Source organism: Engystomops pustulosus, chromosome 1, assembly GCF_040894005.1.
Source record: "Engystomops pustulosus chromosome 1, aEngPut4.maternal, whole genome shotgun sequence".
Lineage (NCBI taxonomy): Eukaryota > Metazoa > Chordata > Amphibia > Anura > Leptodactylidae > Engystomops > Engystomops pustulosus.
In genome coordinates this window covers 117,398,013-117,421,288 of record NC_092411.1, presented here as the reverse complement: position 1 = coordinate 117,421,288, position 23,276 = coordinate 117,398,013, and the positions used below count along the sequence as shown (strand labels likewise).

The window sequence follows — 23,276 nt, the reverse complement described above, 5'->3', positions numbered from 1 at the left end:
CACCATGGTTCTTGTACCATTTATATGTATAAGCTTGGTTGTGTTGATGTAACTATGTAGTAAGAATGGATTTGGTACTTTCTCTTTGTATTAGGTTTAGTAATGTTTTATTTTCTTTTTAGCAAGTTTTGTTATTTTACTATTTTTATGCACCAAATGTCAGATCATCTAAAATGAGACTGTTGGGGAGGTCCACAATCTCTACAGCTCAGGGCCATTGATAGTCTTAAGCATATGTTTGCAATGTGGTGTTATAAGATGTGGGCAGGTTGCAGTCAGGAGCCCCCAGAAATTTTAGTGGCAATCCTGAGCGTACATTGTGCATTATCTTTGTGATTCCTCCAAAGGATTTATGAATGAATTGACAACAGGGTCTTAGCAGTATGTAGTGTGTTCCTAAACACTCTGGTACTATCCAATCAGTGTGGACTGTATCAGTTTAGAGATATCCTTTTTGACAAGAGCAAAAGTAACATTCAATTGACATTAAGATCTATTTACCAAAAAAGGCATGTCAGAAAATAAAAGAAAATGTTAACTGATTTGTAGCATAGCATAGCAAAAATGGAAGAAAAAGAGAAGAATCTTACCTCCATTCCTAGTAGCTTTAGGGCTTTCGGCTGTTTGATAGGGAATAACATTTAAAGTGTATGAAAATAATGTAGATTAAAGAAGATACAATATAAATACAGTATATCAATTTAGGAATTACATTGTACTTATGGATTCCATAATTATTTAGAGCACATAATATGTAAAATATGGTAAAATGTTACTGGCACATGTAGCCCAGCTCATAAATGAGCGAAGCAAAGTGGCATTTTAAGTGACATAAAATATCTAATGTCCTTATAAAACTAGGTAATATAAAGGTGCACATATAAACTGGGAGTTAGACAGTTTGATTTATTGTTGGAAAGGGAGACAGAAACATTTATGTTGCCTTCTTTTTTCCTAACTGCCCTATGGCTCAATGGAAATTTTTTTTTACAATTTGAAATTTATGATACGATGAATGTTGCTCTCACAATATATTTTGTTGTCTTTTACATATAACTCCTCTTCACACTTTAACTGCTTCTAAAGCATTGAAGACCTACTGTATGAATGGCAGCTGGGTTGCTTAAAGGGGTATTCTCGTTTTGGCAAATACATTTAATTGTTTGTTTGATAAAAAGTTATACAAGTTTCGAATATACTTTCTGTATAAATTCCTCACAATTCTAGATCTCTGGTTGCTGTCATTCTATAGAAAGCTTTTATGTCTACTCCCAGTAGATAGAAATCTGTCCATGGTCATGTGATGTCACACAGGTGCACAGCCCGTTATAACATACAGCTCTCATTATTCTATGTGAAACTATTCATGATCCTTGTTCATGGACAGATGAGGAATTGATCACGAGTAATTGATGCAGAAAGTATATTGAGAAATTGTATGACTTTTCATCAAACAAACAATAATATTTATTTGCTGAAGTGGGAACACCCATTCAAATACACAAGGATGGCTAAAGGTTCTGTTGAGGCTATTACTTATCACTATAACTGAGTTTCAAAAGTTTTCTGGAAAATAAAAACAGTATCATCACTGGCATCACTATCATTACTCCCTCTGGCTTTAACCACTATATGACCAGCCTGTTTAGCTTTGAATCAACATCAGCAAATCTCATGGTAGATGTCCTTTAAGAAGTGACAAACTGTCTAACTTATTTTCTCATGTTAAAAAACACACATAAAATATTTTTATTCAAATCGATGGTATACTTTTTGAGATTTTTTTCAACTGTATGTTGATATATTCCTTATCTGCACTTATTAACAGTTCACTAGAGAAGAAGATGGACCTGCTCAGTGGTTATTCCTAAGAAGAATCAGGATAATTTATGTGGAAGTCAAGTGCTTGAGTTTCAAATTTATAAACATAACTTCACTTTTAACTTACTCTTTTTGGTCCAAATAAATTATGATACAGAGTTCGGAATCTTTTCCTGGTGTAGTTGCAACGGTATGCTCCTCCCATTAGATATTCGATAACAAGTCCAATATCGATCAAACTTATTCTGTAGTCTGGAGGTAGATTTCCCTGTGAAAAAAGGGCACACACAAAAATGGAGGAACACACACAAAAACAGGAGGTAACAATAGAGTTTATAAAGAGACAAGGACCAGGTAAGTATATGTACTAAAATGTATGGAAAGAAATTAAATATATTAGGCTATGTAATTCACCTTAAAATAGATCCAACCGAAACCTGGATATTCTCGCTTGGAAAGAAGACATAAATGAAATAAGAAGATGCAGCAGTCGATGAACATTGCAGATGTTTACAGCTTATTATCCCGGTTTACTAGAACGCACCTACACTCAAAAGGCTTAGTAGCTGTCCATAGATGGTAAATTTTGTTTTTTCTATAGGTAAAATGTCTAACATATATTAAAATATTAAAGCATATTTTGGTATGTTTCCATCCAGTATTTCAGATATTCAGTTCCTTTTGAATAGTAGTCTACATATTAAACATAAAGACTCCTTCTTTACACATTACATATTTACAGTTAAAAGGGTTGGCCGAGCTTTTAAAACTTTATATAAAGCTTGGGGGAGGGGGGGGGGATTATAAGAATCTTATACTCACCTCTCAGTCACTCCTGTTCTGTTTGTGCCATGCACCTACTACAGCAACAGTGACTGGCAATGCTGTGGGTGAACAGGAGCATTGGAGGAGGTGAGTATAAGATTTTTTTTATAGCATTCCCCAGCCTTACATAAAAAAATTTAAAAGCCAGAACAACCCTTTTAATGGTGGCCAAATCAAACTCAGTTACAAATACTGTATTTCACATTCCTAATGTAGTGTGTGTTAACGGTAAACCCTCTTATGTGGTAGTTGAGATTACACTTGCAGGACGGCCTTATGTTTGGTTTTGGTGCCTCCATGCAGCAAAATAAAACAATGTCTATCTATAACTGGAATAAAAGGAACACTTTATTCCATCACTATCTTAGCCTGTTTGGAGTGCTGCATATATATTGTTTCTATTATTGGAGGACCTGAACTCCAGGCCCTTATGAGCATGTACTCATATGTAGTACAATAGTCCATACCGATGATAATTCTGCTTCGCTTAGAAGACATGGTTACTGAGATGTTTTTCAGTGACTAAATATTAGCACACATTACATTAGGAATTTTCTGGACAGCACCCTTTTTAAACATCATAATCCTAAAAGATCCAGATTCAGTTCCAATAGGCTCTGAAAATTTGCTTCAATATAGCTGTGCAGGATGCAGGCAGCATGTTATAGAGCAGACCAGTGTCCTGAGTGATGCATGAGTACAGACTAATTTATACCTTTCATGATATATGCCATTGTATAAAGCAGCAATTGTCAGCCACTGGCCACAGTGCAAAAAAAAAGGACACGTCTGCACATCTCCAAGTAGGAGATTTTATATCATAAACATTGCAGTCTTGTGTGACTTTAATTATGGGGTCCTTACATAAATCCAGGCTGACATAACAGTGGATAAATTATTTTCACCCACAATGTATTTAGTAGCAAACTATAATAGTAATAATAATGTGACGTGACTACTATGGCTCAAGCCCTCCCACATTTGTATGGCATCTCACCAATTCTACCCATTCAGTCAACATAAAGAGTTTGGTTCCGGCTTACCTTGCCACTATGAATCTTCAGTCAGGCCATAGTAAGCATATCCTGACCATAAAGAATCTATAGCAAAATTACTTAAAATACTTCTGTGGTTGGTGTCACTGATACAGAACAACACAATATCAATATCACAACCACAGGTGTTTCAGAGGGAATGTCCACAGTACTGGACCACTTACACTATAGATAGAAACTGAAACATTATTCAGGTGTATGAGTTGAATTTGCAGTTTGCACTGCATTTCAAGTATAGGGTTGGGCTGGGAATAACATTGTCATCAGATATGGTTTTTCAACATATCTGTCATATGTTGTTCAGATCTCAGGAAAGAAGGCACAATACATGATGTACAAGTAGTAGAAAACTATTGAATTGTACTGGAAGGATAAAACGTAGACAAACTAGAGTAGGTCACCTTGCTGCTTCTGTGGACAAAACTAGAAAGCTTTCATCAGCGGTTTATAAAATTAAAGCTGAGCACTGATTAGTTTCCACGGGCAACTAGAACAATTTTTCCTTAGACACGCCTGATAAATATCCGCCAATGGGGCACATTTATTAAGGGATCTGTGCAATTTTCCATCAGACTTTTAGGTGTAAACTGCTTGTACATTGTAACATACAGCGAGCATACATGTCTCTTTAAGAAATGAGAACATGTGACAGGAAGTTAGGGGGTGTGGCTTGCTGGGAGCTATTTGAAGGAATGATGGATGTTATAATAAAACAACGACTCCTTCATTGGTGGTTTGGTGAGCATAGCAACCAGTGATTGTAACGTCACAGCTCTTGGGAGGGAGAAAGGGAGGGCGGGAAAGACTGTCTGATGCAGTCTGTGGGTGTGCATAATTATTGTAACAATGAGTTGCTGAGCGCCCTATTTTCCAAACACAGGCGTGCTGAAGACTCATTAGCATAATCTGAAAAACATTTTTATACCGAAACTGCTCACTTCCTGACCTATACAAGACTTATACAAAACCTGCATCAGCTTCACAACACCTGTCTAAAGGTATGTTTTTCTAATAATGCCTTTTTCCAAGTGGTAGATTGGTAATAGTATTAACAATAAAAAAGTCATTAACAATAAAAATAACTTGTAATATGTAGTATTGTTCTGTTGTGTCTAAGCAATCCAAGTCTGAATAAGAAAAATATACAATCCAGGCATTATGGGATGTGTGTAATATGCTATTGAGAAAGGGCAAGATGTTCCGAAACGTGTCTAGCTATATCGAACCCATGCAGTAAAGTGTCTCCACTCCAAGTAAGAATACTCTTAATAAGGATAAAGACATTGCAGAGACTTTTACCATCTCTAAACGAACAAGTGCCCTGCTTGATCGCAGCTCCACAGTCTTCTCAACTGACAGCCGTGCTGCACACATGCGCAGTGGATACTGGCACACGCTACGGACGACTAGAGTGGACCCGGGAAAGAAGGCAGTGAACATCATACCCATTAGATGATACTGGGGCGGGTCTACTCGCAGTGAAGAATGTAGGGATAAGATTATAGATCACATATCTTATCTATCGGACTATATAAAAGTTAAGTTTGGGTGCTCCTCTATGCATTCCATTTGAATACCTTGGGTTGTAAGAGCGGTGAATATAAATATACTTAACAGTATTATGACATACAATAGATAAATGGTACCTCCATGAAACATTAAAAATGTATATGGTGCAGAGTGTGCTCTGAATATAACTAATATTGATCAGATAGAAAACCTTATAATATGGAAAAGAAAGAGTGGAAATATTGACAAACACAAAAGTGGTATATTTTAATGTGGAAAAGCTGTTTTTTTTTTACACTTAACAGGATAGAAACAGAATCCCGGCCTGGTGTGAGTTTTATAGGATGTTTTATGACATTTTTATTCTTAATGCTATTAGTTTTTTGTATGAATTGTCCAGATGTGTCTTTGGTCAAATGATGGACCTATGTGACTTTACTACTATCAATATATTATATGTGAATAAATGATATCTCATATTTCATATGAAGTGGTGACTGTGCTTTCACTAAGTTTTTTTTACCTTTACATGCAGAGACATATCTAATGGAACAGATTTATTGAAAAGTAGCCAACCCCTTAAAGTGTAATGTCCCAGAGTTAGTTTATTACAAAACTTAAGTCTGGTATTCTTACTTGAGTGGAGCCAGTAGGATTGATCACCCTAATAGCCTCTATAACTCTAGCTGTCTAAGGAGAGCAACACAGCTTTCCCAGGTTCAGAACCCGTTCAAACTTTCCTATCCAGGCTATATTGCATAGTATTATATAACAACAGCACCACCCAGTGCTAGAAGTAGGTATATATTGGGTGCAATATTCATATATGTATTCTGTGTTACTACCAAACAGTTAATGTGTTTGTTTATAATAATGTATTTAGGCTGTTCATTGGCTAGCTCCTTTGAATCTTCCAGAGGCTAAGATCAAAAGTCTTTAAATATAGGCTCAGCTCTGGGGAATTGGGTCTTCTTATTTTATGGCTACTATAGAGAAAGAGAGAGACAATACTTTTTTGCTTTCTGTCCCTGATGGGTGTGGATAAGGCCTACAGTGGACTTTTGTTGCCGTGACATCTGCAGCTAGGCCATAACCAAGCCAACTACTCAGATCTTGGTATCAAGCTGCCCCCATATACTGTAAGCCTCTGGTGTTGCATAAGTATACATGGGGGATTAAGATAAGTGGAGACCCCAGAAATCTAGGGACACTGCTGACACTACTCCAATTTTTGGTCACAATCTACACCTACAACTTCCTTGCATTAAGCTTTTATTACCAATAATGGCTATGGGACATGTAGTAATTCCTGGTGATTTTATAGGCAAAAACAATTTCTTCGTACAAACCCTCCACTAGCAGTGGTCGCATCAAAGCACAGCTGTCCCTCATTTCTAAAGAACCATATGACTACATTTATTGGAAAATATCTCTTTTGTCTAACACAGAGGGGGATATATAACCTGTGTTGTAAGTTATGACTAGCTTTTGGCTTCTACTAATGTGGCTCACAGACATAATTTATTTGGCGCACGGCAGTACTATACATATGTCAAAAATAAAATGATTATTTTTTCCAAACTGTGATAATAAATGAAGTGAAAGGATCAGATTCCATGTGTTTACTCCAGCTAAAGGGATTTTGGGGGCCTTCAAATACTGCCTGGGCCAGTGTGTTGTCTGCCACTCTATGAATGCCTACCCTGAACATGTCAAGGATCCCTTACTTTTAGGAATTAATAGTACTTTCAGTGCCTGTTTCTATTGCTCCCACAAGATGGCGCTCATTGCTCTCTTACTAAACATTTGCAGCTGTCTCTGCATCTGATCTCCAGGCAAACAATGAAATACAGTAAGAGCAAAAAGCTTTTGTAAACTACAACATGATCTTTGCTCGCTCTTTAAGTGCTTACTGCATCTGTTTCACAATTCTGCCAATGCATAATTACAAATAGAAATAAAGGGGAACAATAAGATTTTGTCAACTTTTAGGGTATGTTCACATAAAAGAAAATTTTGGCCAAAATCCTTAACGCATTGCAAGGGAGGTCACCCATGCCCTATTCTGCCTAAATTATGCATCTGATAAAGTCTGCCCTGCCTAAAGAAAGAATTTTTCATGGTAACTGATTTTCTGGTGTCAAATACCTGCATGTTAATGTACCCTTTAGGGAGAAATCCCATATGGCAGCCACGGCAGTAGAGAAAACTATGATAACAAGCATTTATGTAAAAAAATATTATTGGCGATGTGGTTTTGTGCATAAATCTGCTGGTTACCTACCAATCCATCAGATCACAAAGCTTATAGGAAAACGACATTGATTTGTGGTATACAGTAAGAGCTTGTTAGTGTGGCTGCCAAATGGAAGTGAGATGGAGGCATGGGGCAAAACAGTTTTTGTTGTCTGTGGTAACCAATCACAGGACAGGTTTCAATTTTTAGCAGCATCACAAAAAATAAAAGTTGTTCTGTGAGTGGTTTTTATGGGAAACAAAGACAGTTTGGTTTAAAAAAAAATGTATGTGGTGAGACCCTACTAATCTGAATGTGTTGAATCCGGTTCATTGCCTTCAATACATTCACTACTAATTTTTAATTCGGTCTATTCAGTTCTGCAATACCTATGCTGAACTTTTTTTCTGATTCATAACTAACTAATAACGAACTAACTACAACTAACATAATATTTTACATCATATTATAACTTTATAATTGTCAAATGACAAAAATGTATGTGTTATATGTTTTATGTGTTCATTTACTGGTAAATGATGCTGCTTGTTCCTTCATAGATTTTTCTATCAGATGTCAGTCCCTTTTCGCTGCCCTATATTGCTTTTGACTTCTGCATCGGCTTTTGCTGTTATAAGAAGTTATGAAGCACAAGGAAAGTTGATCGCTCTATCGGTTTCCATTAATTTAGGGTTTCAACTCTGCCAGGGGTCTCGGCAGAGAACCCATACACAGACATTTATCTCCTATTCTGCGCATAGGGGATACACGTTATTATTGTAAAAAAATATATTTTTAACTATAATTAATCAAATAAAAAATTAATATTTTGCCTGTGAACTGTATTAAATGTATGAAATGTATCCAGGCCTGTTCAGGCCTCTTGGGTGCGGTCCTATTTTTCAAATCTGCCCAGTGTCACTATAAGTGGTTATAGCTTTGGAACTTTTTTCTTAGAGGACTTTTTCCCTTTACATAAAAAAGGCGCAAATTGTGCCAGCTTAAAATTAAACCAAACACATTTAACATAGAAAAAAACCCCTTATGATAAATAAGCACCAAAAAAAAAAAAATGCCGGAAAAGAAAAAGATATAACAAATGACCCTCATTGTGTCAAATTTTGATGGGCGATATACACTCACCGGCCACTTTATTAGGCACACCATGTTAGTAACGGGTTGGACCCCCTTTTGCCTTCAGAACTGCCTCAATTCTTTGTGGCATAGATTCAACAAGGTGCTGGAAGCTCCTCAGAGATTTTGGTCCATATTGACATGATGGCATCACACAGTTGCCGCAGATTTGTCGGCTGCACATCCATGATGCGAATCTCACGTTCCACCCCATCCCAAAGCTGCTCTATTGGATTGAGATCTGGTGACTGTGGAGGCCATTTGAGTACAGTGAACTCATTGTCATGTTCAAGAAACCAGTCTGAGATGATTCCAGCTTTATGACATGGCGCATTATCCTGCTGAAAGTAGCCATCAGATGTTGGGTACATTGTGGTCATAAAGGGATGGACATGGTCAGCAACAATACTCAGGTAGGCTGTGGAGTTGCAACGATGCTCAATTGGTACCAAGGGGCCCAAAGAGTGCCAAGAAAATATTCCCCACAGCATGACACCACCACCACCAGCCTGAACCGTTGATACAAGGCAGGATGGATCCATGCTTTCATGTTGTTGGCGCCAAATTCTGACCCTACTATCCGAATGTCGCAGCAGAAATCGAGACTCATCAGACCAGGCAACGTACTCAAAGTTTGACGTACTGTGCGTTCAAAGATGCTCTTCTGCCTACCTTGGTTGTAACGGGTGGCGATTTGAGTCACTGTTGCCTTTCTATCAGCTTGAACCAATCTGCCCATTCTCCTCTGACGTCTGGCATCAACAAGGCATTTCCGCCCACAGAACTGCCGCTCACTGGATGTGTTTTCTTTTTCGGACCATTCTCTGTAAACCCTAGAGATGGTTGTGCGTGAAAATCCCAGTAGATCATCAGTTTCTGAAATACTCAGACCAGCCCTTCTGGCACCAACAACCATGCCACGTTCAAAGGCACTCAAATCACCTTTCTTCCCCATACTGATGCTCGGTTTGAACTGCAGGAGATTGTCTTGACCATGTCTACATGCCTAAATGTACTGAGTTGCCGTCATGTGATTGGCTGATTAGAAATTAAGTGTTAACGAGCAGTTGGACAGGTGTACCTAATAAAGTGGCCGGTGAGTGTATGTCTGAGATTACTAGAATGTGGACCTGCAATTGTCTTGCATTGATGGAGTGGTGGGGCGCATTGGTTGACTACTGCTCAGTTCACTTCTATGGCACTGCTGGTTATTGACCTCTGAGAAGTAACATAGAAGTGAATGGAGCAGTAGCACCTCTGCTCCATCCATACAGGGAAAATTGGTGACACATTCCTGACTGCTGGTCATACCTAGGGCCTTTACCTTATAGATTGAATAAAAAGAAAGTGGAGGAAAAACAACTTTCATATTAATAGCTGTAAGAATTCTAATGTTATGTACTAATTATTATCTTTTTACTTTATTTTTCTCAAAGTGAAAAATGATCACTGCAAACATTGTATCAATCTTTTATAAGACAATGATGTTGCCATATAACATTAATGACACAAAGAATTGTGAACAGGGAGCACACATTTCAGAATGAAAAGCACGAAAACCAAGAGGAATAAGTCCATAAACAGTTTTTGCTCATTAAGAGTAAAATGGGTTCACAAAACATAGAATGTTTCAGTTCCTAGCAGAAAGAACACAATAGCACCACTGGGATAAGCATAATGTGCTCTGGCTGTACCAATGCTCTGTGATTGAGTCATCACTAGATGGGAAACCACTAACCAATCTGTATACATCTTTATCAGTAAATTTAATCCACACGTGATTAAAATTTACATCTTGGGCAGCTTTCCCATCAGTAATAACCCAAAAAGTAAAATACATGATTCCAAATGTTTACCCTTACAAAATGCATTGCAATGATACAACATTGTTACATTATGTATTACATTATGTATCTGAACATACACTTCCAGATGCACCAATCAATTCTTCAAGCAATGCACAATCATAAAGAATTGATTTTTGGGAGCACACTATTATAATGGGTACATAGGTTTGGAAGTGTGCAATACTCCATTTGTTCTCCAACAGCCCTTTAAAGGGTACAAACACAAACAATAGTAAAAATATAATTATTGCCTTAGAAACTCTCTGCATTGAGCTTTTCTATAAAATCAGGCCTCACTTTTCTACATGCATATTACCACAACAATAAACTCTCGCAATCGCAAATGTGTGAATGTGCTCTCCAGGTACATGATAGAGTAAATATTATTTAAACAGTTGTTATATATAAAAAGATAGTGCTGCTGTAGTGTACAGTCTACTGATGTAATCATGGTTGGGTCAAATCTCTTCATCACCCACTGCTCTGGCCTATCTCTTTCCATCCCCGGCTTTGGTCTTGATCCCTGTTCTAGTTTGGCTTTCCTGGGTGGTTAAAGCTGATCCTGACATGAAGAGCCATAGCAATAAAGACAGTGGGTGTTTCTTTAGACCATGATAGATCATACTATAAAGAGTAAATATAGTTGTAAACCGCACACAACTGTGTCAATAATTTTGTGGAACAAAGACTGTAGTAGCAACTAATAAAATGTTTAATAAGGTAGCCAAATTATCCATTTCTGAGCAGATGTTAAAAACTGAAAGCAATATTAATATGTTAATATTAGCCATAACTACAAATTTATTAAGAAGTTCCTGATCTATGTATGTATTAGGTAATGGGTAAAGTGTAACTTTAGATTTGAAGCAATTATCTTTTTAAAATCAATAGTGCAAGGAATAATAGTATACTCTGTTATATATTTTAGAAAAAAAGGATTTTTCCCTCTCGTTTTGTAGGGAGCAGAGTTTCTGAAATCTGTACTGATATCAGTAGACATCATCTAAGGACTGCCACCTAATGGTTGCCGGTGGTTTAGCACATAGCTGGCAAGTAGGCAGGTTCAGAAGTTGTGGGAAATGCAGGGCTCACACTTCCCTGTCTTTCTGTAAGAACTATATATATGGATGCATGTCCTTTGTCATGACCAAGGCTGCACTCCCTTACATGAAGTTTAGAATCTCCACAATAGTTGTATAAGGTTAAAAGATGTTTCAATGTAATAGGAGTCCAGTATCAGCAATATGCAGCATACACAGTACACAGATGCTCAGTGACATCTATTTATTCAAAGATGTGCAACATCAAAATGGAATTGTCTAAGCAGAGAAGCTTAGGACTGTGAAGAAAAAAATCCGCTTTGGGGTTTGCCCATGAAACAAAGTTCCAATTTTAATTCCCTAGTGATGTGTACACAATAAAGATTTTATTTTTAACTTTTTTTTACTTGGTTTTATTGCTTTTAGCTCCTAAAACAATGTGGACAGGGACTCTCTAAGCAGACAATTAATGAATCCTCTGTGCTATGAAATGCTGTGTGCAGACAATGTTCTTAGATTATCAGGGTACAGGTTTATCTATACTTTTAGTTTGCTTCTGAACATTCTACTAGCATCTGACACATAGAAGAAGAGATGATACAGGTGAGAGATGATAAAAGATCACATACAGCCAGCTATACTATATGTCTTCTCCCCCTGCACAAAGACCTTATCTTGCCTGTAGCTTGTAGAGTAAGTCTCTGCACGCTGCTCTTGTAATGCAGGGGGGAGGGCAGTAGGTATAGACCACTGCAGTGTGTAGACAAGAGAAGCTATTCATGAGGAAAATCTGACCATAGACAGAAGACATCTAATTTCCAGGGACAACCAAAATTGTAAACAGCAGGACGGATAGAGACAGGTTTGAATTATAACTTTGAAATACTGTATTTTTTATATAAAAGTGAATTTGACAATGTGTTATTTTGTTATCTATAGCAGTACACGATACTTCAGTTGCATGCAGTTGCCACACTTCCTGGCTGTAGCCATAGGGAAGCCTCTACACAGATACTGCTACAATTTTTTATGCAGTTTTGAAGTAGAATCAGAGCAAACAAGGACAAAAAGTATGAAGGGCAGATGTCTGGTTTTGACTTCATACAACATCAAATACGTTAATAAAACCTCCATGTGTGAAAGAAATTCTAAGCAACTCATTACCAACTGAATTTATGGTTAATCCTATCATGTGAATATAAAGAATAATAGGTCACTTTGAAATATTTATATCCAAAGACTTATTCTGTGAGAGCTGCACCCAGGCATGCAGTAATCTTTGAATCATGGCTGTGACTCATGTAACATTATGGATCAACAGAGCAGAAACAAACAGTTCTCCCGTCTGGATCATGGACATCCCTGCCTCATTTATTGTGGACACTTAGGAAATGAGAGCATTTGAAATCAATAGTAACTTGAGATCTCCAAAAGTGGAATATATATATATCTCCATTGATTAACATTTGATGTATTTGTGGGGTAGACCATGCCACTAGAACAGTGTTTTACAAAATTCCCAAAGTATATCAACTTAAAACCTTTATTTTGAAAAAAAATGTGATGATCATAATTAGGGAACAGCAATAACTGTAGCACAGAGAAACATTAAAATTAAATTGTCTGAAGATTTCAACAGTCACCTGTAGGAAGTGTACAGGCCTTTGCTTTGAATGACTTCAGGACATCTGTGGCCACATGACATTACCAATCTCTCACAATGCACTCTACTCTTCTTACAGTTCTGTGGGGTTCTTGTGTTTCTTGCAGATTTCTTGGCCATAATTTTGTCACCAAAGATTTTCCAGAGGTTTTATATTTGGGTTTAGATCAATACTCTGGACTGGCCTTTTTTATTGTTTCAGTATTTTCTGTGTCCCACATGAAAATTGCTGGCTGATTGAGTGAAGACCAATACACTTGCATTCACTCTGCAATGTAGCTGTATAAGAGGTTTAACTGCTGCTACTGAAAACATCCCTTAAACCATGACACTTCCTACACCACCTTTCACTGACTTATTTACACACTTTAGATTCAGTCTTTCCCCAGTTTGTCAACAAATATAATGTCCCAGATTTATTAAAGCCCCTGCGCCAGTTTTCTGTCTGACTTTGCACATATTTTTCAGTGCAGACTGCTTGCTCATGTATTTAAGAAGTGTCACATTTGTGTCACAGCTGCACTATTTTGCACCAAAAGGGACATTCCTGTGCACAGTTGGACTGTGCAACATATTAACCACAGAAGTCCCACAGAAGTGTCGCACACGCAATGTTAAAGGTGCACCAAAAAAAAATGGTGCACTCTTTTGGGGCAGTGCACGGGGCACTATTCTTAATAAACGTGGGCCCATCAGTTCCAAAGCTTGCTTCAATCGCTAAAATGAACTGTAAACTATTTCTCCTCTGTCAACACAATATGCTACTCGCCTAGTCTTTTGAATCTATCTGCTAATGAGAGGTCCAAATGCTATAAACATTACAACACTGTATGACAGATCCTTACCATGTTCAGTGCTGAACTGGTGAGCAATTCCATCAGCAATTACTCATGGTGAATTAAATCAAAGACTTAGAAAGACCAACTTCTCTTGCTATGGCTGATAGGGTTACCAGTTTGCCTTCAACTAGACAACCTGTCGAGGAGGGCTTCAGTGACTTAGAAAAAACAGGACACCATGTTTGCAAAGTCAGTGAAAACTATGAAGTTAAGCTACCATTTCTAGTTGCCTTCAGATGTCTGCCCCATTGGATATATCACTATTTAAATTTTGACTAGACAGTATCTGATGGATGAAATGCAATTTTGGTGCACGTTGGTCCCATTGTGAAAGCAGTATAAGTGTAAGTATAAGTATTAAATGTGGTGCAAGTATATTTGGTGCACTTGGCAACAGAATCATGGCATTTAAGTTTCTTAAATATACTCAGGATAACAAAATAACACTTTCTATAATTCACTGTTTAATATTTAACAGATGTAATACCTGTCTCTATCAGTAGCTGTACACAATTTCAGTTGCCCTTAAACACTACCCTGTAATTTCTGACTTATGGTCGGGGAAGCCATCTTGTTTTTCTGTCTGACGGTACATGACGGTGCAGAGCTGCTCTCTGCCTCTAGCTCTGCCTCTAGCTCCTCCCCCCTGCATTACCGGACAGAGCTCACAGAAGCTGTAAACTACAGGCAGAAAAGTTATTTATTGGGGGAGGGAGAGACAGGTAAAGGAGATCTCATAGTTTGAGAACAGATATGTGTGAGCTGACAGTGTGTAATAAGCATGTCATGGATCTCATCATCTCTCATCCGTCTCATCATGTGTCAGATACTAGTGCAATGTTAAGAAGGTAAATGTAAGTATACATAAACATTTACACTGATAATCTAACCACATTCTCTGCTCACAGAACTAGATGAATTATGAAGTGTCTGCTTAGAGAGTCCCCGCCCACACTCTGGAATTTGGCACTGACCAATTTGGCAGTGATAGGAGCTAATACAGCAATAAAACTGAGTAAAATTGTAAACTAAAGAGTTAAAAATTATCTTTATTGTGTAAACATCATTAGGGTAATGCGATTTGAGAATTTTCTTTCATGGGAAAACCCCTTTAAGGAAATTGCTGCCTTTGCATTTTTCAAACATCATTTATGTTTAATGTAATTATATATATAAAGATTAATAGATAGATAGACACTATTTACATCTAAAGAGCACAAGCAGTAATGATACAGCTATGGTTATTTATCTAACATTTGTGAATATCACAGTTCCTTTACAGAACATATATGAGACATTAAAAAGTGTACAGATTGTTGTGATCATTCATTCTGGTTTATGTCATTTTGTTTGCACAAAATGTGCAATGATTTCTTCCCAAATCAGGGTGGTTGGCGGTTATTATGATTTTATAAGAGTATACTTTAATGATAAATTTGTGCAATACATGAAAAGTACGTATCAAGAATATTAAGAAATGTGTTTAACCCAATTTTATCCAATTCCAAGCCTCCTGCACAAGATTGTATGCAACCTGTGGAAACGGTCTTTATGTTGGACCGTTGCCACAGACTACACACCCTGCACAGGACAGAAGTTCTTGTATTATACCAAAATATAATGAAATAACTTCCCATCTGCCAGCCAGACTTAACTGCTAGCACATGGGAAGTCTTTGTCATATTTATGCCATGATGCAAGGACTCCCCTTCTGTGCAAGGTCTGAAGTCTGTGGAATCGATCCAACATATCATCATAGCATCATAGTTAATATGGTTGAAAAAAGACACATGTCCATCGAGTTCAACTAAGGAAGGGAAGGGATTGGATGAGGAAGGGATTTAGGGGAAACAATTCTATATAACATAACCATCAATGTTATTTAGGTGTAAAAAAGGCATCTAGACCCTTCTTGAAGCTCTCTGCTGTCCCTACTGTGACCAGCGCCTGAGGCAGGCTATTCCACAGATTGACAGTTCTCATATGAAAAAAAAGCCGTGTCGCCTCTGGTGATTAAACCTTGTTTTTTCCAGGCGGAGAAAGTGCCACCTTGTCTTTTGATTTGATTTAACCTGGAACAACTTTCTTCCATATTTTTTGTATGGACCATTCATATATTTACCTAAAGTAATCATGTCTTTAGTTGTCTCTTTTCCAGACTAAATAAATCTGGTTGTTTTAATCTTTCCTCATGACTGAGACCCTCCAGACTCCTTATCATTTTTGTGGCTCTTCAATGTACCCTCTCTAGCTCCAAGTCATCCTTTTTATGGACTGGTGCCCAGAACTGGACGGCCTACTCAGAACTGGATGGCCCAGTGCCACGGGTTGCACACGAGACCTTAAAGTGGTCTTTTCATCCTTGTGTATCATATATTTTTATTACATTACCTCTCGATGTAATATTAATATGTAAATATTTGTAGATAAAGTGCTCCTCTTAGTTTATGATGTAGAAAGTATACATAATTTTAATATATATGTGATAGATCTCACTCAATATACAAGGCTTGCTGGGAAATCCTCCTGATGGAAGCCTCAGAGACTTATACTGTAGTGGACCTAGTTATGCATAAAATAGCTTAGATGTACTTGAAGCTTTTGATACTCTACACGTGAGCGCAGCTATACTAGTAACTAATACTTTCCCATGGATATTTCTAATAATTGTCTTGATAAATGTAATAATTTAACATAGCGATGAGTAATGGTAAAGTGAGGTGATAGATATGGTAAATAATAGACACACTTTGAAGAAAAGCTCATGCAACATTGAGAGGTGCTAAGATCAGGGGCATAAGTGGGGACCAAAGTTACCTCTTCTTTTTGTTGTACCTAATTCTTACCTTTTTGACATCCCTGACCAAATGGTATAAGGTATTTGATGGTCCATGTCTCTAAAATGTAAAAAAAAGTAAAAAGGTTACAAGCAATAATATAGCATAGTCAAAAGCTATAAAGAGACACCTGGTCTTATTTTCTGGGGTGTCTTATTTTTCCATGAACAAGTATTTAGATTTATTGTTAAACAACAAATCAACAACTTCTTTAACACATTTATAACTATCCAAACTCTTAATTTCATTCTGACTTTCTTGTGACTCCATTTCCGTTGGACCAGCCTCTTGTGTTTAACACTTTCCTTAAATGAGCCCTTCTTGTCCAGGTAGCTGCTTGTAGTACATTTGCAATGCAACAGTCAGTGATTTTATTCCGTGAATTCTTCACCCTTGTCACAACCTTTTGCAGTATCTAAATGATCTACTAATATTAATGTATGGCGTAGGGGGAGCTGTGGCAATGACTGCCACTAGGTCTTATTTTAAGGGGAGGCTGATCCTGATCTAATCTTTATTTCTTTTACATCAAAGGCACTCTGATTCACTCTGTTGGTCGGGAGCCTATATACAAACTAGGAGTGTCATGGGTTTTTCCTACCACCATACATGAGCTTATCACTCGTTCCACTGACTGCAGCTTAGAAAACTTTGGAATTAACCTGCTAGTAACCAGTGACATTGCAGCTAGCAGTTAAATCAGCTGTAGGTACGTGAGGTCTCTGCCATTTCTAAGAGTGAGTAGGCAGCACCACTGCCAATCTTTCTTTCCTGCACCAAGAGGGATGGTGTCCTCCTGGTGGTAGAGAACCCAAGCTGTTCTTAAGGAGCATCTGCTAGTCAATGCCCTTTCTGTATTCTGGAAGGACCCAGTCACACAAGACCAAGTCAGAGCTCAAGAAGGGCTTCATAGAACTGGAATTGTCCAGACTTAATAGGAGAAATTGGCCGATGGTCCATGGTGAGACCAGGAGGTTGCGGAAGCTGCATACGACTTCCGGAGTGCTTTCTGCCATGGCCTAGCAACTTGCCATAATGGCAGCAGAATGTCTTCTTTAAGGAAATGCCTTAAATGCATCATAGGATCACTTCCTACTTTTGGGACATGTCATCTGTGTTTTATTTATAGCACTGCAATCTATGTATCTTAACTCAGCGCAATGTCATAATGTCTTTGAAAAACTCTCAATAGCACAGACAAAATAATAAATTCTCTAGTTTTTTTTACTTTTAAATCACAAAGTCGCCATCAAAGAAAATAAAAACTTTTCAAAGCTGATGCCTTAGAGATGTTTCATGTATAATTTGTAGCCCCAGCAATAGAAAGCATGCCTACCCAACCGTATTTGAAAAAATATATTAGAATTGTTCAATATGTATGAATCCCAGATATTGTAATGCTCTTCACCTGGGGATACATATCAGGCATACAAACTGATCATTTGTAACAAAGAAGCCCAGGAGAATCCGGCGTTGTGACTTACTAGAGAAGGCAGAGGTCGCAAATGGTACCTAGTAAATAGATGCATCTGAATAGGAAACTGAGACAATCTCTGGTGTTTGTCACATATAATAAGGATGTATTATTCTGAAGAAAAGTGAATAATTTATAGAAGTATACTTCAGAGGATATTGACAGGAATAGGTAATACCATAAAATAACAACAGAACTTTTAACTCCTGTTAAATTGCCCACCACTCCGGTGTGACCCCCTTGGTGGTCCTTGGCTTGATTAAAAATGGCAAGCCCTCATACCCATGGTCTTGTGAAGTACACTGCTGAGGCCTGCTATTGGCTACAGGGATCACATGGGTAGACAGACAAGGTCACTGGTGCAGTCAAATACCACTGTGGAAATTTTTTGGAGTGTCAAGGAAAAAAGTGACGCTAGAAGGGTTAAGATGATGTTAGATAATGAAATGTATATCAAATTCCTTACTGTGTTGTACAGTTCTTCTAGCCTGGAAATTGTGAGGAAACGGTGCATGCTAACTCCATTTTCTATTAGTAATTTCACAAAGTCCACTCTGTCCAGCACCAGCGCATCTAGCATTGCTTGTTCCAGAGACCCAACCTAATAGAACCAAAATTATTAATGGAAAAAAAAAATCTGATTTCATTTTGTTACATAAAATGATAATCATCAATACTTGTAATGTAATTTTCTTAATTCATGGAAAACAAATAGAGTACACCCCTACATTGTATAATGCTCAACTAAGTGACCCCCACAAAGTATAATGCTCCATTCCTATGACCCCTACACTTGATAATGCTCCTTTCCTGTGCTGCCTGTTGTAAAATTCCCCCTCCCTTTAGCACCTATTTATAATGCTCCCTGTCTGTAGCCCCCTTTTCTTATACTCCCACTTTTAAAGCCACCTTTTCTGTACTGATCTACTAATAATGCCCCCTTTTCTGTAGCCTCCCCTTTTTGTAGATTCCAGACTTATGCCCACTTTCTGAGGCACTCCAACTTAACTCTTCTTATTTATAATTCCCCCATATGTGTGTAGCCATCACCTTATCATCCTCCTGCTCAATCCCCCACATAAAAAATTAGTTGAATTTAACCGTCAATCTGACTATAAAAGATGGCAGTAAGGCGCATTAATATGGTTTGCCTGTTGTTGGATAGTTAAGATGAACATCCTATCTACAATGCTGTGTTGTTTTTAAGGGGGGAGCAACATCACACCAACTATAATGATCCTTCTTAATCTCAAATTGGTGGCCATTTTCAGAATGCTGGGAGTGCAATCCCACATATTACCCTCCAACCTGGCTTTATACTTAGTACTGGGAAACCTAGATTCCCCCCCCCCCCACCCAGGGATTGGATCACAGCTGTGAAGTGAAGAATGAAACATGTGGGAGATGGAAAGAATTGGCTTGCTGCATATACTCTTTCAACACTTTCTGACCCACAAGCATTGGTGCTGTGGATGGCACTATAGTTGAGACATGGGAAATTGACTTCTGTGTCAGTCTCTCACTGCATCTTGTAGGCTCTTGTGTTCACTAAAGACCCAGGGGCCACCAACTAATTTAGAGATAAATAATGGTATCTATAAAAATGAAATCCATTTTGCAACACTACAGTAGCACATCATAAGCATCTACAAATATACCGGCCACTGCTGTCCATAAATAAAGATCTGGCTCCGAGCGATATCAACTCTGTTCCAGGCTAGTGCAAGGCTCAACTGGTCAGGAGCAGAAGCATTGGCACCTGATAAGCAAATGGAAAATAGCAATTGTAAGTCACGAAATACGGATAAAATACAGTAATGTATACAGCTTTCATACCACGTCTATGTTGTCAGAACACATAGTGGCCCACATTTATGAAGCAATCTACGTCAGAATTCTGGCCTAGATTATACATAACTACCTGCGCAAACTGGAAAAACCGGTGCACTCAGTTCATGCACTTTGTGCCTCAGCAGCGTGTGACAGATTCATGAAGAACGTGCTCTAGTCTACTAGTAAATGTGGGCCACTGTGCATTGGATATTTCCTATTAACAAACACAAATATCAAAAATACAAGAAAAATCTTTATTCATAGCTTAAAGTCATATCTGTTCACAGCAGCCCATCCTGGCTTCCATGTAAAAGAAAACCTGGCATTGACACAGGAACAAATACAGCCAAGTGGTCACTAATCTCATTTTCTGTTTTTAAAGCTTAGAGTTTTGTATGTGGTTCACAAGATATTAAATACATGACAGATGCAGGATCCACTTCTGGCTGCTGACCCCTGTATTGGACCAAGCTGAATGGCCGCACATGCATGGGCACTCACATAACATTGCCAACTCTCTACAGCTGCACAGCTATGGCACATGGTTCATCGCCTTCATTTTCATGATTTATGTGTGTCCCAGAAGTGAGACCCAAATCTATCATGTATTTATGACGTATAGATATTTTTCAATATCCATATATTATGTCCATGAGAAGAGCCCTTCATTGCTTTAAACTAGTGTATAATTATTCTTATCTAGTTTTGTTTTATGTATAATATTTTGTTTCAGAAATCCTTTTGAACGTGTCTTTCAGATTTATAAAGAGCATGATATTTTGGTTAGGGCTAGATGTCATCTATATGAAGTGTTCTTGATGTAAAATAAATAAGTATTAGGAGTATGAATGAACATGGGCAGGAATTGGAACAAAAAGTTATACAGTTTTCCAATATACTTTCTGTATCAATTCCTCATGGTTTTCTAGACCTCTGCTTGCTGTCATTCTATACAAAGCTTCTGTTTATTTCCAGTGGACAGAAATCAGACCATGGTCACACTGGTGCACAGCTCGTTATATCTTTGTTTTCATTGAACCATTGGTGAGCTGGGTTTAGTTACTTTTAAATATAAGACAGAATAGGGCCACTCGGCCGCTTAAACCCTTTTTTTTTGCTCTTTAAAATGTAACTTTTAATTCTCATACATTTAGAAATATAGAGTGAAAAGACAAAAAATGTGTGAATGAACAATGTTTCTGACCCGATTTGGTTGTCTAAAATTATCAGAGATCTGGAGGTTAACCTGTTTTGGCTTGTTGATCTATCACATACCTTTCAGGATGCTTTGATTAGTATTAGAGTCTTTCATTCTGGTCAGCTTTCAAACAGAGGGTATTAGTAGGGTAGGGGAAAATTTAGGATTGGGGTAGGATAGTTCACACCATGCATACATCCCACTGCATCCATCTGCGGTATCCTATACCTGCTGTTTTTCCCCTCCTCTCTCTGAGCTACCTCTCTTAGGTGTTTGTCTTCCGTATTAGAGCCTGACCGTATTAGAGCTTTTGGGGCAAAAGCTTGCCCAAAACCCCTGAGGACGCCACGTTAGGTGGTGAAACATGTCGGGGGGGGGGAGGGGGCGACATTAGGTTTTAGCACAGAGACAGAGAGGAACCTAATGGAATAGAGAGTCAGGTCAGGCTCTAATACGAAAGACAAACACCTAATAGAGGTAGCTCAGAGAGAGGAGGGGAAAATCAGCAGCTATAGGATACCGCAGATGGATGCAGTGGGATGTATGCATGGTGTGAACTACCCTACCCCAATCCTAAATTTTCCCCTACCCTACTAATACCCTCTGTTTGAAAGCTGACCAGAATGAAAGACTCTAATACTAATCAAAGCATCCTGAAAGGAATGTGATAGATCAACAAGCCAAAACAGGTTAACCTCCAGATCTCTGATAATTTTAGACAACCAAATCGGGTCAGAAACATCGTTCATTCACACATTTTTTGTCTTTATATTTTTAAATGCATGAGAATTAAAAGTTAAATTTTAACGAGCAAAAAAAAAAGGGTTTAAGCGGCCGAGTGGCCCTATTCTGTCTTACAGCTCGTTATATCACACGGCTCTGATTACTCCCTGATACTAACAAGCCGTGCACATGTGTGACCATGGTCAGATTTCTGTCCACTGGAAATAATAACGCTTCCTACACAATGACAGCAGGCTGAGCTAGAAAACTCTGAGGAATTGATACACAAAGTATATTGAAAATATTTATACATTTTCATCATGCAAACAATAACATTAATTTGCCAAAATGAGAATACCCCTTTAACTTTTGGCTCAGCATGTTCATGACTGTGTGCAGAGACTGTGAGAAGAGGCTGTGACCTAATCGCACAAACTGCAGTAGGCTCACAGCCCCATAGCCTTCTATTAGACATGTTCACAGTGGGGTGTATGCCTTATGCTCTCATCTCACCATGAACGTGACCATGAACCATGAACCAGGGACTGGCAGTACAGTGAGCAGTAGGGTTAAGGGCAGCATTAATACACCAAGGTGTTCTAGCTGAGTGGCAGCAATGTGCAGGTAAAAGAATAAGCACCTGGTCAGAATGTTGCAATATTTGGCAGCAACTGCTGCCCCCATATTGACCCTTTAATGCATGTCAGCTACAGGTGCCCCCTAAAAAAATGTGTGCTAGCCAATATGGGGATTAAGTTTTGCTTGGGGTGCTACTTATGTTGCATTTTGGGCCTCTATGATAACAATTATCTTTATTTATATAGCACCATCATATTCTGTAGAGCTTTACAAGGGGGAAATACAAATAAAATGGTACTTTATAGTGTACAAACAGTCATATGGAACAATAGGAGTGAGGGACCTGCTTGCAAGAGCTTACAGACTATGAGGATGAGGGGGTGACAGAAGATCTTACAGTCTATGAGGATGAGGGGGTGACACAAGAGCTTACAGTCTATGAGGATGAGGGGGTGACACAAGAGCTTATAGTCTATGAGGATGAGGGGATGACAGAAGATCTTACAGTCTATGAGGATGAGGGGGTGACACAAGAGCTTACAGTCTATGAGGATGAGGGGTAACACAAGAGCTTACAGTCTATGAGGATGAGGGGATGACACAAGAGCTTACAGTCTATGAGGATGAGGGGTGACACAAGAGCTTACAGTCCATGAGGATGAT

General features: G+C 38.2%; 1 protein-coding gene across 11 annotated transcripts in view; it reads right to left on the bottom strand.

Annotated features, from left to right (window-relative positions):
- The window catches only part of TRPM3 (transient receptor potential cation channel subfamily M member 3), a 415,524-nt gene that overhangs the window by 67,111 nt on the left and 325,137 nt on the right, over positions 1-23,276 (bottom strand). For 7 of the 11 annotated variants that reach the window (XM_072151012.1, XM_072150963.1, XM_072150982.1 and 4 more), the window contains 6 exons: positions 19,939-20,039; positions 18,747-18,881; positions 16,816-16,866; positions 2,236-2,271; positions 1,949-2,089; positions 591-620 (listed from right to left, as the gene is read on the bottom strand). In XM_072151012.1, the coding sequence (XP_072007113.1) occupies positions 591-620; positions 1,949-2,089; positions 2,236-2,271; positions 16,816-16,866; positions 18,747-18,881; positions 19,939-20,039 (494 nt within the window). The remainder of the gene's footprint in view (positions 1-590; positions 621-1,948; positions 2,090-2,235; positions 2,272-16,815; positions 16,867-18,746; positions 18,882-19,938; positions 20,040-23,276) is intronic. The other 4 variants (XM_072150965.1, XM_072150987.1, XM_072150995.1 and 1 more) reach the window with 1 other exon arrangement.